The sequence below is a fragment of the Melospiza georgiana genome, chromosome 4 (genome assembly GCF_028018845.1).
Source record: "Melospiza georgiana isolate bMelGeo1 chromosome 4, bMelGeo1.pri, whole genome shotgun sequence".
NCBI lineage: Eukaryota > Metazoa > Chordata > Aves > Passeriformes > Passerellidae > Melospiza > Melospiza georgiana.
The window spans coordinates 607352-624475 of NC_080433.1; the positions used below are offsets into that span (position 1 = coordinate 607352).

At 54.0% G+C, this 17124-nt stretch overlaps 1 protein-coding gene across 2 annotated transcripts in view; it reads left to right on the forward strand.

Annotated features, from left to right (window-relative positions):
• PPP6R2 (protein phosphatase 6 regulatory subunit 2) overlaps positions 1-17124 on the forward strand; it is a 57667-nt gene that overhangs the window by 26012 nt on the left and 14531 nt on the right. Inside the window, exons 3-14 of one of the 2 annotated variants that reach the window (XM_058022571.1) lie at positions 1179-1424; positions 4337-4523; positions 5287-5424; positions 6797-6862; positions 7713-7825; positions 9286-9399; positions 10970-11096; positions 11707-11859; positions 12676-12897; positions 13888-13952; positions 15824-15939; positions 16953-17038. In XM_058022571.1, the coding sequence (XP_057878554.1) occupies positions 1198-1424; positions 4337-4523; positions 5287-5424; positions 6797-6862; positions 7713-7825; positions 9286-9399; positions 10970-11096; positions 11707-11859; positions 12676-12897; positions 13888-13952; positions 15824-15939; positions 16953-17038 (1614 nt within the window). In that variant the 5' untranslated portion in view covers positions 1179-1197. The remainder of the gene's footprint in view (positions 1-1178; positions 1425-4336; positions 4524-5286; positions 5425-6796; positions 6863-7712; positions 7826-9285; positions 9400-10969; positions 11097-11706; positions 11860-12675; positions 12898-13887; positions 13953-15823; positions 15940-16952; positions 17039-17124) is intronic. The other variant, XM_058022572.1, reaches the window with a different exon arrangement.

A 17124-nucleotide genomic window follows, 5' to 3' on the forward strand; every position in this document is an offset into this window, starting at 1 on the left:
CAAAATCCCTGGATTTGGAAAAGCCCGCCCAGCCCATCCAGTCCAATCTGTGCTTGACCTCCACCTGTCCCCAGCCCAGAGCCCTGAGTGCCACCTCCAGGAATTCCTTGGACACCTCCAGGGATGGGCCCCCCAAAGCTCCCTGGGCAGCCCCTGCCAAGGCCTGAGCCCCCTTTCCATGGGGAAATTCCTGCTGTGCCCACCCTGAGCTGCCCTGGCCCAGCCTGAGGCCGTTCCCTCTGCTCCTGTCCCTGTTCCCTGGGCTGTGCCCTCCTGGCAGGGACTTGTGCAGAGCCACAAGGGCCCCTGAGCCTCCTCTGCTCCAGGCTAGCCCCTGCCCAGCTCCCTCAGCCCTGCTGGGGCTCCAGGCCATTCCCAGCCCCATTCCCTGGGCACTGCAGCCCCTCCAGGGCTCTCCTGAGCTGCCCCCAGGATCCCAGGTGGGCAAATCCTGATGTGTAGAAGAAACTCAGTTTTTCTCCTGTTCCGTGTCCTGCTTCTGTGAATGCTTCACTTGAAGGCTCACTGTGGAAGTTGCACCATAAAGGACTGAGAGGTTTAAAATCTAATGGGAAAATCGGGGTCTTCAGCTTTTTGCAAGGCCCTGCTCTGGTGACTGGAAGGCAGAGCCCCCTCAGTGTCATTCCTGGGGAGAAAGTGGGTTTTTAGGACAGTGTCCAGGCTGTCCTGTAGCTGAGAGTATGTAGAGTGTAACCAGCAGAGGAAAAGGCACAGGGACATTTTTGGAAAAAGCCAAAGGAATGGACGGAGAGAATTCTGTGTGTGGAAATGGGGATGTGGGTTAGGTTAAAAACAGCCTTGTGATCCTGGGTGTGGAATCACATGGTGCTGCTGGATCATCTGTGAATGTGGCACAGGGACACAGCTCAGCCCAGGGGCTGCGTGTGCATAGCGTGGGAGCAAGGACTGGCACTGCCCAGGCTGTGTCCCCTGTGTCCTGGGAATGACAGCCACTGCCTGCTGTTTGTGGTAATGGCTGCAGAGGGACTGGGGACAAGGCCTGCAGGGACAGCACACAGGGAATGGCTCCTAAGGCCATGGGGTGGCAGTGGGTGGGGTTGATGGTGGGACTCGATGGTCTCAGGGCTCTGGCATCAGCAGTGCTGTGATCACGCACAGTAGGTGTGGAGCAGTAACCAGTGCTTTCCTGCCCCCAGCCAGTCGTGTCCCATCACCATGTTCTGGAAGTTTGATTTGAACACAACGTCACACGTGGACAAGCTGCTGGACAAGGAGGATGTGACCCTGGAGGAGCTGATGGACGAGGATGACGTCCTGCAGGAATGCAAGGCCCAGAACCGGCGGCTGCTGGACTTCCTGTGCCAGCAGCGCTGCATGGAGCAGCTGGTCACCCTCATCACCCACGAGCCCCCCGTGGACATGGACGAGAAGGTCCGATTCAAGTAGGTATTGGATCCCTGCTCTCCTGGGACATGCCAGCCAGGGATCCCGGGGCTGAGAACACACATTCCACCCGGGCTCCGTTGTGCCGCCTCCTCGGGGGAGGCTTTGAGCGCTGGGGATGTTCCAGCTCTTGGGGTTTGGAGGGAATTGGTTTGGTTTTGATGGTTTGACATTGAGTTGGTCTCCAAAAAAATTCCTATTTCAAGTAATGTCTCCAAAAAAACATAGCTCAAGTAATGCCTCAAATAATCAAATCTCAAATAATGTAAAAAAAAAAAAAAATCTTATCTCAAAAAATCTTATCCAGAGCTCCCAGCTGGCCTGGAAGTGGCTTGTCCTAGTGGCTTGTAGGGAATGCAGAGATTGGGAAAGATCCTGGTGTAGAAACTTGCTGTTCCCTCAAAATCCAAAGCCCCCTGAATAGGTTTTTATAGGAAAGGGAAGCACAAGAGGTAGAAATCTCTGAACTCAATGGGTTTCCAATCCCATAGAACAAAGTGAGCTGAAAAATGAATAAAATCTGGGTTATTTTCAGTGTGCTGCATGTCCAGATCCTGCTGATTTTAGGGATCACAGCTGTGGGCAGGCCCTGCCTCTGCTCAGACCACGCTGAGCTCCTCACAGGGGTTTAGTTCTCACCAGAGTTGTGTTTATGTATTTTTAACCCAATGTATACTCAAAAATATTGACATTTGGGTTTGAGGAGTTTGTTTGCTTTTGTGAAGTTCTTACAAAGTTTATATAAAAATAAAAGGCTGCTCTGACTATAAATAAATGAAACTGGGCAGGTTTTTCCTGGTGGGGATGGATCAGGGCTGGGGTTGGTGGAAAGCCACAGAAGTGCCACGTTCAGGTGTGGTTTTGGGTAAGAGTTGATAATGGTGTGGGGTGGCTGTTCCCAGGTGAGTGAATGCCCGGGAGTGTGTGGGGTAATAACCTGGATTATCCTGTAGCTGCTGTGCAAGGATCCTGCTCTGAAGGGTGAATTTGGGACCCACCTGCAGAGCTGCATCAGCCCTGGGGCCAGCAGCTGAAGGACCTGGAGCAAGTCCTGGAGCTGCTTCCAGGGCTGGAGCCCCCTGCTCAGGAGAGGCTGGGAGAGCTGGGGTTCCTCACCTGGAGAGGAGAAGGATCCAGGGAGAGCTGAGAGCCCCTGGCAGGGCCTGCAGGGGGACTGGGGACAAGGCCTGCAGGGACAGCACACAGGGAATGGCTCCCACTGCCACAGGGCAGCCATGGGTGGCATCTTGGCAATGAGGAATTCCTGCCTGGGCTGGCATTGCCAGAGCAGCTGGGGCTGCCCCTGATCCCTGCAGTGCCCAAGGCCAGGCTGGGCACTGGGGCTGGAGCAGCCTGGGACAGTGGGAGGTGTCCCTGCCTTGGCAGGGGTGGCACTGCAGGGGCTCTGAGGTCCCTTCCCACCCAGCCATGCCAGAATTCCCTGACTGTTACCAAACAGGTGAAGAGTGAGGGAAGGGGGGCACAAGGACAGAGGTTTCAAGAAGGAAATTCGGGCTGGAACACCGAGGGCTGATGTTCATGGAGCATATTCTTGGCAGCTCTTGGACTCCCAGGCAGAGCAGGCCCAGAAGCATCTCCAAAGCCTGGAGAGGGGAAGGAGGGTTTGAGTTCATTAGAGACCAGGGAAGCTTTTGGGATAAATAAAGGCTGAGCAGGAAGAATGGGCTCTGTGTAAATCCAGATGGAATCCCACTTTGGCTCTTCAGGAAAGGTTATAAAAGTTGGTGAAGTGGAACAGGGAGAAACTTGATAGCTTTGGAAGGATCTGGGGCTGGGGATGCATGGAGAGGGGATCATCCAAAGGCTTTGTCCCTGGAACAGTGGGATGGAGGTTCATAAAGTTCAGAGGGGAAATTGCAAAGAGGAAAAGTCCCCAGTAAATCCCCATCCAAGCAGAACTTGTGGAATGAAACACCTGAAAGGAGGCTGGAGCAGGAAAGGAGAGTGTGAATCTGGGATCTGCCAATGAGCTGCTGAGCCCAGCGCCGAGGGGAGCTCAGCTTGCAGGGGTCAGAGGGGGAGTTCGGGTGAGGTGAGGTCCCTGCAGCCTGGGAACCTCCAGGGCTGGGATGTGGTGCCAGAACGGGAATGGTGAGGGGTTGGATCAGACCCGGGCTGTGAGAACTGCAGGAGCAGAACCTGCTGGGACAGGGAGAGCTCCCATTTCTCCCCTGTCCATGGGGTGTGTATCCCAGGGAGGCTCCACACACAGATCTTTAGGAATTGTGGATGTTTTGTGCATGGAATGAGCCCAGGAAAAGGAGAAAAGAACGGTGGTGTTCCTTCGGGGCTGTGAGGGATGGAAGGGCTGGAAGGTCCCTCTGTGGTGGTGACAGTGACATCCTCAGCCTCAGCTCCTTGGGCAGCACCAAGCCTGGAACAGCAGCAGCAGGGCCTGAGGGGCTTTTGGAACCTCCAGGGCTGGAACTGCAGAACAGGAGGCTGCTGGGGGAGGGAATGGTGCAGGGAAAAGGTCAGAGCTCCCAGCTGGCCTGGAAGTGGCTTGTCCCAGTGGCTTGTAGGGAATGCAGAGATTGGGAAAGATCCTGGTGTAGAAACCTGTGGTCACAAATCACTAATAACCCGTTGTGGGAAAAGTGTCCTCACCAGAGGGAGTCAGTCACGGGATGGGTTGGGTGGGAAGGGCCTCAGAGCCCCTCCAGTGCCACCCTGCCATGGCAGGGACACCTCCCACTGCCCCAGGCTGCTCCAGCCCCAGGGTCCAGCCTGGCCTTGGGCACTGCCAGAGATGCAGGGGCAGCCCCAGCTGCTCTGGGCACCTGTGCCAGGGCCTGCCCACCCTCCCAGGCAGGAATTCCTTCAGTTCCTTTGTGGAGGGCAGATCTCCAGTTCCCATCTCACTTGTGCTGGCTCTGGTGTGTCACTGCAGGTACCCCAACACGGCCTGCGAGCTGCTGACCTCGGACGTGCCGCAGATCAACGACAAACTGGGCGGGGACGAGACCCTGCTCAACATCCTCTATGACTTCCTGGACCACGAGCCCCCCCTGAACCCCCTCCTCGCCAGCTTCTTCAGCAAGACCATCGGGAACCTCATTGCACGGAAAACAGAACAGGTGGGGATGGGTCTGTCCCAGTCCAGGGAATTCCCTGGCGCTGCCCGTGCCGTGTCCTTGCTGTGAGCTCATGGTGCTCCTGGAGCTGGGTTTAACGTTGGAGGTGAAATGGGGTCTCTGAAAGGTCTCAGAATTCCTCAGTGCAGGGACATGCTGCTGTGGACAGACTCTTCCCAGGGCTTTGAGTTGGGATCTGCCACAGCCAGGATATCCCCATGGCACAGCTAAAGCTTCACTTTTCATGCCAAGGCATTTTGAGGATCATCAGAGTCATCCCAATCCATACACGAGGCCTCAGGCTCATCCTTGTGAAAGGGGTGCTGAGGCATGGGCTGAACACGGATTCAGGAATACTCACATCCCAATAAATACTGGGGTTGTAAATGCTGCCTGGTAGGGAGCTTGAGAGGAAAGGAAAATCCTCCAGCTTCACTTACTTTCCATGGCATTGGGTTTTTCTGTGACACAGAGGGGAGAAAAGCTGCCTGAAAAGATCTGATTTGGTGTTGCCTTGGAATAAGAATTACTCCCTTGTTCCCTGGAGAGTTCCCAGCCCAAGGTCGGTGGTTGAGACAAAAAGGAGAAGCTGTGGGAGCTGTGAGGGAGGAGTTGTGAGGGAGTTGAGGGGGATCTGTGAGGGAGCTGTGGGGGATTTGTGAGGGAGTTGAGGGGGGTTTGTGGGGGAGCTGTGAGAGAGCTGTGGGGGATTTGTGAGGGGACTGTGTGTCCCGCTGGCAGCTGATGCAGGTTCCTGTTTCCACAGGTGATCTCATTTTTGAGGAAAAAGGACAAGTTCCTGAGCCTGGTGCTAAAGCACATCGACACCTCTGCCATGATGGACCTGCTGCTGCGCCTCATCAGCTGCGTGGAGCCCACGGCGCTGCGCCAGGACGTGCTCAACGTGAGGGCCTTCCCCTGCCAGCCCCTGTCCCTGCCTGGCTGGGGACAGCTGGGGTCTGTGGGTGTTTTATCCCAGGAGCACATCCACCCCTCAGGCAGCTCCTGTTCCCAGGGCTGGGGTCACTCTGTGGGGTCCCTCATTGTGGCTCCAGGGCAGCAGCCTGGGTCACTCCTGGCAGCAAAGGGGTTCCCACTCGTTTTTCCATGGAGCAACCTCTCTTCAGCTGGAGAGCTTGGAGAAAAGAAAACTGTGTTTTCCCAGTGTTCAGAAATTCAGACATTGATTGGGACAGTAATTCGTGTAATTCCTTACCATGTTCAAGAATCATAGAGTCAAGGAATCCTGGAATGGTTGGGGTTAGAGAGGACCCTAATGCCCCTCCAGTGCCACCCCTGCCATGGCAGGAACACCTCCCACTGTCCCAGGCTGCTCCAGCCCCAGTGCCCAGCCTGGCCTTGGGCACTGCCAGGGATCAGGGGCAGCCCCAGCTGCTCTGGCAATGCCAGCCCAGGCAGGAATTCCTCATTGCCAAGATGCCACCCATGGCTGCCCTCTGGCAGTGGGAGCCATTCCCTGTGTGCTGTCCCTGCAGGCCTTGTCCCCAGTCCCTCTGCAGGCCCTGCCAGGGGCTCTCAGCTCTCCCTGGAGCCCTCTCCTGTGCAGGTGAGCACCCCCAGCTCTCCCAGCCTGGCTCCCTGGGAGCTGAGGGCTCCAGACTCATCCCTGGAAATGTTTTTCCTTGTAATGGAAGTTTGCTCATTTCCCAGGCAGCTGAGTTTGGGCATTGTTGGGATGAGTCTGGGGGATGTCCCACGTGCAGCAGTTTTCCTGGAGCAGGAGTGGGATGTGAATGGAAACAGATGGAGATGAGGGGCTGAGCACGTGGGGCTGGCAGGGAGGAGTGGCAGGGAGCCTTTGGAGAGGACCTTCCTGGTTTGCCTGGGCCAGAAGGGAGCATAGGGAATAGTTTACATGGAGAACAGGAAGTTGTGGAGCAAGGTGAAGGTGCAGTGACAGCTGTTCCAGCATCTGGCAGGAGGTGGAATTGCTGGGTGTGAGCAGCAGGAAGAACAGGAGCTGCTGGGAGAACGTGGTGGGGTTCTGCCACCACTGCTCAGATGAGGCTGTTTGTCCCTGGAGCATTCCATGTTTTCCGAAGGGCCCTGCATGTTAGCTCCATGGCAGGATGCAGATCCACATCCATCCCCATCCATGCTGATGCAAATCTGAATACATCCCTGTCCCTGCCTTAGGGATGGGATTGGAGATGGAAGGAAGGGCTTCCCCTTCCTGCAGAGCTTCCCAGAGCCCTCCTTGCTCTGAGTTCTTGGACATCCATTGAGGATTTTCTCTGCTGCTCTTTTCCCTGCAGTGGCTGAATGAAGCCAGGATTATCCAGAGACTCGTGGAGCTGATCCATTCGAGCCAGGATGAGGATGTGAGTGGCACAGGGCTGGGATTTGGGGGGCTGGGTCCTGCAAGGTCTGGGAGATTTCTGTTTGCCTTGTCCTGGTGACCTGTGGAGGAGCCATGGGGATGGCCTTGGGATGTCCCATCTTCTGCTCAGCACCATATGAGGGGAATTGGAGTGGTTTCATCTGCTTTTGACTTACTTTACTCCCAATTTCTTTGTTCTGCTGCCTCAGTTCATCTCAGTCCTACAGACAGTGGGGATTTCCCTTGGGATTAGGGAGGAGCCTGCTGTTCCTGGGAGATCCTTTAAAATCAGCCACTTCATGCCATTTTCAAATCTTTCTAACCCCAAGTAGGAATTCAGTTGTAAAGTCCAGAAAATGCAGTTCTCTGAGCCCAGTTCCCTCAGCTCATCCCAGGCAAACTTCCCTCTGCAAGGGGAAAACTGGGAACATCCCCATGGATTGGATTTTGTTGGAGCAGATGTTGAGGTACAGCAGATCCATAGAGGCTTCTGATGGCCAGAAGCAGAGGACGAATTCCTCAAACACTCCTGGAAAGCCTTTTAAATCCCAGGAATTAAATGGTGAAGGGTTTTCTCAAGCAGGAAAGCTGAGCAGTGAGGGGAAGGATGGGATGTTTGTGTTGTAGATGTGCAGATTAGCAGGATTGAGGAGAGAAAAAGGAATCCTCACCCCTGAGCTCGTGAATGGTCACGTTTGGGCCAATCTCCTTTGAGTGCAAAGCCTGTTGGTGCTGCAGCTTCAGGAGTGTCCAGTCCTGAGTAACTCCAGGGGGAGCAGGAGTGGGGTTGATCCCAGCCAGAGCATTCCCAGCCTGGCCAGGTGCTGAGGCTGCTCCTGTCCTGTTTCCAGAGGCAATCCAACGCTTCCCAGACCCTGTGTGACATCATCAGGCTGAGCAGAGACCAGAGCACTCAGCTCCAGGATGTCCCGGAGCCAGATCCACTTCTCACAGCACTGGAATCGTGAGTACTGGGGGCACTGGGCATGCTGGGGGCACTGGGTGCCCTGGGAGTGGCTCCTGGAGCGCTCTGCAGGGAGCAGAGAGCAGGCATGTTCCTTTGGAGCTGGAGCAGCTCTGAATGGCCTCTTCAGTGATCTGGGGGTTGGGGCTCTGTCCAGAGGCAGGAGAGGGGATCAGGGAGCCCAAAGGTCCCACCTGATCCAGGGTGAGAAGCAAAAACCCAAGGAATTCCAGCCTGGCGAAGGGAGGGTTGTGTGGGACCTCACAGCACCTTCAGGGTCTGAAGGGATCTCAGAGGAATCCCAGAACCTTTAATGAGGGCTGTGATTCCCTGCAGTGGCAGGGGTGATGGCCATGGATCCCATGGTACTTACAGACTTTTTTGGTAATTTTAGGCTCTCTTTGTACTTTTGGAGAGGGCTGTGGGACCCTGCACTTCCAGGAGCTATCTCCAGAATTCTTGCTCAAAATAAAGGACCATTTTGGGCAAAGGGGTTCTCTTGCTTCTCTTCCCTTTCTGCTGAAGGTCACAAAGCTCATTACCCTTCCTGGCCAGTTTTCCCAGCATTACAGTGACCTTTTGGGTTTTGGATAACTTTTATCATTCCTGAGTCAGGAATGAATGATCAGCCTGAAGGAGGTGGGATCAGGGAATGAACCCCAAATCCAGGTTCAGGAGATACTACTGGGTGCAATAAAGGGAATTTGGTTCATTACAGAAAATTGCCTCCTTTTCCTGCCTCTGCCTCCCCTGTTCTGCTGACAGAGGGTATTTAAATGCTCCTCATTAAAAGAATCCTCCCTCATTCAGCTGTTTTTACATTTTTGTCTCATATTTTATTTATACCCATGGAAAGGAGACTTTTTGGAACGTTAGAAAATAGTCAGGATTGGGCTGTGAACTCCAGGGATGCTGGGTTTGGCTGGACATGGGACTGGGGAAGGCAGGGAAGGGGAAGGGTCTTCCTGAGGGCTGGACTTTGGGGAGCTGTCCCTGAGGGACAAAGCTGGGATGTGGTGAGGGACAGGAGCTGCAGGAACTGGAACAACAACTGACAGAACCAGAGGACACAGTCTTAAACTGCGCCAAGGGAAATTCAGGTTGGAGAGCAGGAAAAAGCTTTTCCAGCAAGGGGAATAAAGTTCTGCAATGGCTGCCCAGGGAGATGGTACAGTCTCCATCCCTGGGGGTGTTTAACCAGCCTGGATGTGGCACTGGGTGCCAGGGGCTGCCTCAGGGGTTGGGGCTGGGCTGGAGTCGATGACATTGAAGGTCTCTCCCAGCCCGGTGATGGTGTGAGCTGGGGAGCAGGGCTGGCCTCAGCCTCCTGTTCCTGCCACCGTCATTCCTTGGTGTGGCACAGGGCAGTGGGAAGCGTGGGATGTTCCCTGTGCCTTCAGTGCCTGGCGGGCGCAGCAGGGGCAGCCCCAGCCCCGTGTGAGCGAGCCCTGTGTCCCCAGGCAGGAGTGCGTGGAGCAGCTCCTCACCAACATGTTCGACGGGGAGCAGAGCGAGACCTGCATCGTCAACGGAACCCAGGTGCTCCTGACGCTGCTGGAAACGCGGCGCTCCGGGTGAGCCGGGACCGCCGGGATCGCGGGGATTGCCGGGATCGCCAGGGTTACTGGGATCACTGGGATCGCCAGGGTTACTGGGATCGCTGGGATCGCCAGGGTTACTGGGATCGCTGGGATCACTGGGATCACCAGGATTGCCGCGATCACCGGGATTGCCAGGATTACTGGGATCACCGGGATCACTGGGATTGCTGGGATCACTGGGATTGCCAGGATCACTGGGATCGCCAGCATTGCTGCGATCACCGGGATTGCCAGGATTACTGGGATCACCGGGATCACTGGGATTACTGGGATCACTGGGATTGCCGGGGTCACTGGGATTGCCAGGATCACTGTGATCGCTGGGATTACCGGGGTCACCGGGGTCACTGAGATCACCAGGATCACTGGGATCGCCAGGATTACTGGGATCACTGGGGCACTGGGATTGCTGGGACTGCTGGTATTGCCGGGATTATCAGGATCACTGGGATTGCCAGGATCCCTGGGATTACTGGGATTACCAGGATCACTGGGATTGCCAGGATCACTGGGATTACTGGGATTACCAAGATCCCTGGGATTACTGGTATTACTGGGATCACTGGGATTACCAAGATCCCTGGGATTACTGGTATTACTGGGATCACTGGGATTACCAAAATCCCTGGGATTACCGGTATTACTGGGATCACTGGGATTAGCAGGATTACTGGGATCACCAGGATTACTGGGATTATTGGGATTACCAGGATCACTGGGGTCACTGGGATCACCGGGGGCTCCAGGCTGGGCTGGGGGCACTGCCCAGACACAGGGAATGGCTTCAAGCTGGAAGATGGGAGTCTTAGATGGGATATTGGGAGGGAATTCGTGGCTGGGAGGGTGGGCCGGGCCTGCTGCCCCTGGATCCCTGGCAGTGTCCAAGGCCAGGCTGGACACTGGGGCTGGGAGCAGCCTGGGACAGTGGGAGGAACAAACATTGTTAGGTAGCTCTTGATGAGCCGAACACTTCTCTGGAAGTGTTTGGGAGTTTGGAACCCCAGGCCCCACTTTGGGAATGTTTGGTTTGCCAGCTCTTCTGGGAGGTTATTTCTGGTCAGCTCCTCCTGAGCTCAGCACAGGTTTGGTTGTGTGAGCAGCACCTGGGAAATTATACCAATATTAACTAATACAGTATAATAAATAATGGGAATAACTAATATAATGGAATCAATATTGTGCAGGTATGGGAATGTGTTCAGGAGCTGAATATTATTATTTTTCATCCTCATTTTTGAAGAGAAAACCACTGACATGGCCAGTGTGACTGGAGGCTCTTTAACAAAATCTCCACCTCTGGATACTGGGGGCGGTTCTGGGCCCCAGGAGAAGGAAGATGGAATGCAGGAAGTGTAGAAGGAAAATGGTTTTAGTGGAATTGCTGATTGAACACCAGGTTGGGCACTGGTTTAATATCATAAAGTCCCAGAATCCCAGGATGGACTGGGTTGGGAGGGACCGTGAGGACCCTGGTATCACTTGGTTGTTCAGAATGGGAAGAGGGAATGGTGAGTGACTCCAATGAATCCTGGTGTTCCCTCAGAGTGGAAGGCCTGATGGACTCGTACACTCAGGGATTCGAGAGGTCTTACACTGTCAACAGCAGCATCTTACACGGCATCGAGCCCCGGCTCAAGGACTTCCACCAGCTGCTGCTGTGCCCGCCCAAGGTACCGCCGGCGCTCCCGGGGCTCCAGACAGCTCCATGGACACGTGGCCAGGGAGGGGAAATCCACTCCAAACCCTGTAACTCAGGGATGAGCAGCAGCAGTCTGAGAGCTGTGTTCAGGGAAATCATTGGGACTGGGGAGGTGGGAAGGGATGGAGAGGAAGAAACTTTCAGTGCATAGGTGGATTTTAATCTTCTGATTTGGAAGTTAAATCTCCCAGTGGCCCCAGAACCATCCTCTTGGGAAGGTGGTTTATGTTTCCCTGCTGAGAACATTCCTGAAATGGGTGGGTTCTGTTAAATCTGAGAATTCCAGAACAGCTGGGGTTGTTAGGGATCATCCGGTGCTACTCCGTGCAGGGCAGGGTCACTGGAGCAGGTGACAGAGGGACGCGTCCAGCTGGGATTGGTATGCCTGCAGAGTGGGGCACTCAGGCCCTCCCTGGGCAGTGCAGGGTTCCAGGGCTCTGTCCCCTCCATGAGAAGCTCTTGCCCCCGGTGAGGTGGAATTCCCATGGTTGGATTTATGGCCAAGGCCCTGCAGAACCCTGGTGCAGGTGCTCTGTGGGAACGCTGCCCTGCCCTGCCCTGACTGCCCTCCCTGCCCGCAGAAACCGGCGATCCTGACCACGCTGGGGGTGCTGGAGGAGCCGCTGGGGAACGCGCGGCTGCACGGCTCGCGGCTGATCGCGGCGCTGCTGCACGCCAACACGCCCAGCATCAACCACGAGCTCTGCAGGCTGGGCACCCTGGACTTGTTACTTGTGAGTGTTTGGGGCACTGGGGATGGGACCTGGGATCCCTCTGTGCAGGGCTTGTGCCAGGGGGACAAAGTCCTGACATTTCCCTTACCTGCTCCAGTGAGCAGGGCTTGTTACTTGTGAGTGTTTGGGGGCACCGGGGTGGGACCTGAATCCCTTCTGTGCAGGGATTGTGCCAGGGGCCCAAAATCCTGACATTTCCCTTACCTGCTCCACAAGGAGCAGATCCCTGGAGGAGCTTTTGTGATCCAAATCCGACTGTTTGGGGTTTTGGACCGAGCCTCACACTTCCAAGTCCATGTTAGTTCAGTGGAGAAGGTGTGAAACAGTCTCTGCTGTGAGTGTGAGCTCGTGGAATGATGAGAGATTAATTTTCTCCCAGGATCCCTGAGGCTGGAAAAAGCCTTGCAGAACCTGGGCAGCCTTAAGAGAATTCATTCCTCCCTTAGCAGTGGTTTAGTTCCCGTTTTTCCTAGGCTTCACTGAGCCCCAGCAGAGTTAAGTTGTTTAATTCAGTGTGTCTGTGCTGTGAGTGCTGTGTGAGAGGATTCCTAAGTGCTCCTTTTACGGGGAATATTCACTGATTTCCCAGCAGACCGAGTGCCCTGGGAATGCAGAGCCCAGCCTGCACTGGGTGCTGGCATGTAGCAGGAAAACTGTATGAGTGGAATTGCATGATCAAACAGCTTGGGCAACAGTTTAATATCCCAGAGTCCCAGAATCATGGGATGGGTTGCAGATCCTTAAAGATCCCTGATATCATTAAAACCAGGAAAATTTATCCCAAGTAAACTCTTCCATCTCTCATTTCTCCTCCAGGATTTATTTTTTAAATACACGTGGAATAACTTTTTGCATTTCCAAGTGGAGCTGTCCATAGCAGCCATCCTGTCGCACTCGGTGCACGAGGGGAAGCCCAGCCCGGGGGAGCCGGGCAGCAAAGAGGAGGCTGCGAGCGGGAGCGCGGCCCCGGAGCCCGCGGAGCCCCCACAGCCCCCACAGCCCCCTGCCAGAGGCACCGAGAACCTCATGGTCACCCACGTGAGAGCCGGGCTGGGGTCACCAGGGGTCTCTGGGATCAGATTGGGATCACCAGGGTGCCTGGGCTGGGGCTGGGGTCATCAGGGGTCTCTGGGATGGGGCTGGGGTCACCAAGGTCCCTGGGCTGGGGCTGGGGTCACCAGGCATCTCTGTGGTGAGGCTGGGGTCACCAGGGATCCCTCAGATGAGGCTGGGGTCACCAGGGATCCCTAGGATGAGGCTGGGGTCACCACGGATCTCTGGGTTGGGACTGGGGTCACCAGGACATCTCTAGGGTAGGCTGTTCCAGAGCGGGCACTTGTCTCAGTGTAGATTTTTTTATTATTATTTATTTTTATATGTAATTTTTAGTGGGTTTTGTTATTATTTATTGCCTTTAAAAATTGTTTTTATTACTTATTATCAAATTTTCGTGGGCTTTATTATTATCTATTTTTAATGGGTTTTATTATTATTTATTATCATTTGTAGTGGGTTTTATTGTTATTTTTTATCTATTTTTGGTGGGCTTTGTTATTACTTATTATCATTTGTAGTGGTTCTCATGGAGCTGTGGTTGCTTCTATGCCTTTATTTGTAGCATCCCATTAAAACTCCCCTCATTTAATGACCCTGTAAATCCTTTGGTATTTATTAAAATTATCCCCATTTATTATTAAAATTCCATTTTTAAAAGTAAAAACTACTACAAATTTTGGACAAAAAACTGACCAAGACCATTCCAGCTGTCAGTGGCCAGGCCTCAGTGTGGGGGCTGGAAAATGGCAGCAGAGCTTTAATTGCTGCTGCTGGGAGGCTCAGGAGCAGCCTGGGGATGCTCCAGGTGTTGCTGCTGTGCTGGGATCCTTGGGGGAATAACCAGGAAGGAATTGGGCTCTTGGACAGGGGAAGGGCTGAGGTTGGAGCTCCTGAGGAGCAGCCAGGGAAGGAGCAGGAGGATCCACAGTTCTCCTTTGGAAAATCCTGACTATCCTCCCCTTTTCCCCACAGCTGTTCCAGAAGTGCTGCCTGGTGCAGAGGATATTGGACGCCTGGGAAGCCAATGACAAAATCCAGTAAGGAATTGCTGGCCTGGGGCCGCACATTCACTTTGGAATATTCTTGGAGAATTTCCATTTTAGTGGTGTTGAGACAGACTTGGATTTTGGTTGGGATTTGGAACTGGGGTGGTCTGCATGCTGACAAGCCAAATTCCCAAATTTTGGACAGGATTTGAAGGCATGGTGGGTTTTATGGATGTTTCCAACACCCCATCCCAAACATTCAGTCTTCTGCTTACCTGCTTTCTCAGGGAATCCCATGGAATACTCACTTTTTAAACTTTTTTGTTTGTTTGTTTCAAATGTACAATTTTATTCTCCCGGAGTACAAAACTGTTGAAAGTTGGGGTGGCCAAGCATTTGTGGCCTGGATTTCCTATTTTAGCTTTAAAAACCCCTTGGATTTTGTGCTGATTGGGCTGATAAGAGCTAAATATTCTAAAAGAACTAAAACATTAAAGTGAAAATATTCCAGAGGCTTCAGTTTCCATGTCCAGCTCAGTGTTTGGTCCTCCCTCTCTATTTTGAGCTCCTGGTGGCTTCCAAGGCCTTTGGAGTCCCACTGGAATTGTTTAGGCCATAATTGGTGGATTGAGATCTGGATTACATTTTTTTGTTGGTGGTGTGGTTTGGGGTTTTGGGATTTTGGTTCTTTTTACAGCCCCTTGTCCACATAAGGAATTTTACTGGGCATTTCCTTGCTCAGTTCTGTAGGACCAAAAATATCCCTGGGTGCTGCTTGGGAGTCTTCCTGATTAAACCAGAAAGGAGCCAGAGCTCATCCCTATTTCCTGCCAGAGTTCCAGTCACCACCCCGCTGGAAAGAATCTGAATGGAAGGAAAAAAATAGGGATTTAAGCAGAGGAATCTCAGCTGGGGCTTTGGGAAGGTGGAGTTTCCAGGAAGGTCCTTGGCTGCTCTCAGTGGGCAGATGGAGACCAGCAGGGGCTGCCCCTGATCCCTGGCAGTGCCCGGGGCCAGGCTGGACACTGGGGCTGGAGCAGCCTGGGACAGTGGGAGGTGTCCCTGCCATGGCAGGGTGGCACTGGAAGGTCCCTTCCCACCCAAACCATTCCCTGCGCTGCTTTGGAGCTTGGCTTCACTCTGCAGGAAGGGAAGCAGTGAGGAGCCAGAGCAGGGACTCAGGGCTGCTCGGGCTCTGTGTTGGGAACTGGTTTTAACCCAGGGGGAATCCCATGGTTGGATGGGAATGTCTTCTGTTCTGGGGGAGTCACTGCTGCAATCCCAGTCCCACCCTGGAGCTCTACCAGTAGCTGTACATCCTTAACTTTGGGAGTTTTCTTCCCTGGGAATTACAGTCAGATTTATTTCTGCATCTTTTCCATGTTTAGCTCCTTGTTTAGAGCCCCTCCCATGTTACCTGAGTGGGAGGAGGGATCCCAAAACAGGGCAAAATGAGGGAAGGTCCCTGTCCTGGGGGTGAGCTCACCCCATCCTGCCAGAGCAGGGCTGATCCCTGTGTGGGGCTGAAATTCTGTGACCATTGGGGCAAGAATGCTGTGGCTACTGGGGCAGGAATTCTGTGGCCAGTGGGGCAGGAATTCTGTGACCAGTGGGGCAGGAATTCTGTGGCCAGTGGGGCAGGAATGCTGTGACCAGTGGGGCAGGAATGCTGTAGCTGCTGGGGCAGGAATGCTGTGGCCATTGTGGCTGGAATTCTGTGGACGTGTGGGCAGGAATGCTGTGGCTACTGGGGCAGGAATGCTGGGATGGGATGCTCCATGGGCATCCCATCCCAGCTCCATAGGTGTCCTGGCTCCATGGGTATCCCAGGATGTCCTGACTCTGAGGATACCCTGGTTCCGTGGGTATCGCAGTTCCGAGGGTGTCCTGGCTCCGTGGGTAGCGGCTGCTCTCTGTTCCAGGGCAGAGGGCGGCAGGAGGAGAGGGAACATGGGGCACCTGACCCGCATCGCCAACGCCGTGGTGCACAACATGGAGAAGGGGCCCATGCAGGCCCAGATCAGTGACTTCATCAAAGGTACCGCCTGCTTCTCCTTCTCCTTCTTCTCCTTCTTCTCCTTCTTCTCCTTCTTCTCCTTCTCCTTCTCCTTCTCCTTCTCCTTCTCCTTCTCCTTCTCCTTCTCCTTCTCCTTCTCCTTCTCCTTCTCCTTCTCCTTCTCCTTCTCCTTCTCCTTCTCCTTCTCCTTCTCCTTCTCCTTCTCCTTCTCCTTCTCCTTCTTCTCTTCCTTCACTTTTCACTGCTCTCCAGGGAAAAATAACTCTTGGGAACTCCTGGGAGGGCTCACTGCAGGTATTTCCTCAAGATCCTTTCCCATTGGAAAGTGTTCCCAGGGAAATCCCACAATATTCTCATCATTTAAAGTATGGTGAGACCCCATTTGGCTCCTCCTGGTTTTCACACAGTAAGGTTAAGATTGGACAGTGGGAGGTGTCCCTGTCATGGCAGGGGTGGCACTGGATGGGCTTTGAGGTCCCTTCCCACCCAACCCATTCCATGATTCCATGGCTCTCTGAGGAAAGAGACACGAGGTTGTGTCCCCAGAGGCCCCAGATGTGCTCATCAGGGATATTCCCATTGCCAGGCTGTGTCCATCCTGCCCTCACTGGATCCCCTTGAATAACTGGTTTTGTCAAATGGGCTTGGGTGGGAAGAAGGAAGATTTTCCATTTTCCACATTTTCCATCCCCTCTGCTCAGCCCCTGCCGGGCTAGGAAGGGGCACAGCTGGGCAGTGACAATCTGGGGACACAATCTTCTGCTTGTTTCTCCTTTTATTGTTTCCCCATTTCCCTGCCTCAACCCTCAAGTTCTGCTCACCTTTGTGCTCCCAGTTGTGCTGGGCTGGGAGGGATGGGAGGGGAAGGTGCCCTCGGCCCCCAGGAGAAAAGGGAAGACCCAAGCACAGCTGGAGCCCTGCTCAGGGTTGTTCCCAGCAAGTTGAGAGAAGCTGTGAGCCCTTTGCCCAGGTGAATCCCCAGGGAATTCAGCTGGCTCAGAACTGCCATGGTTTCTGTGTCCCTTTTGTTCCAGAGTTGCCTGAGGACTGCAGGGGCAGGTGGGAGAGTTTTGTGGAGGAGACGCTGACGGAGACAAACCGGAGAAACACGGTGGATTTGGTGAGTTGGTCACTCCAGTGCCTGCTGGGCTTCTCCTAACAAGAAAGGGATATTCCTGGTTTTTCTCATTTTCCTTCTTTTGCTGA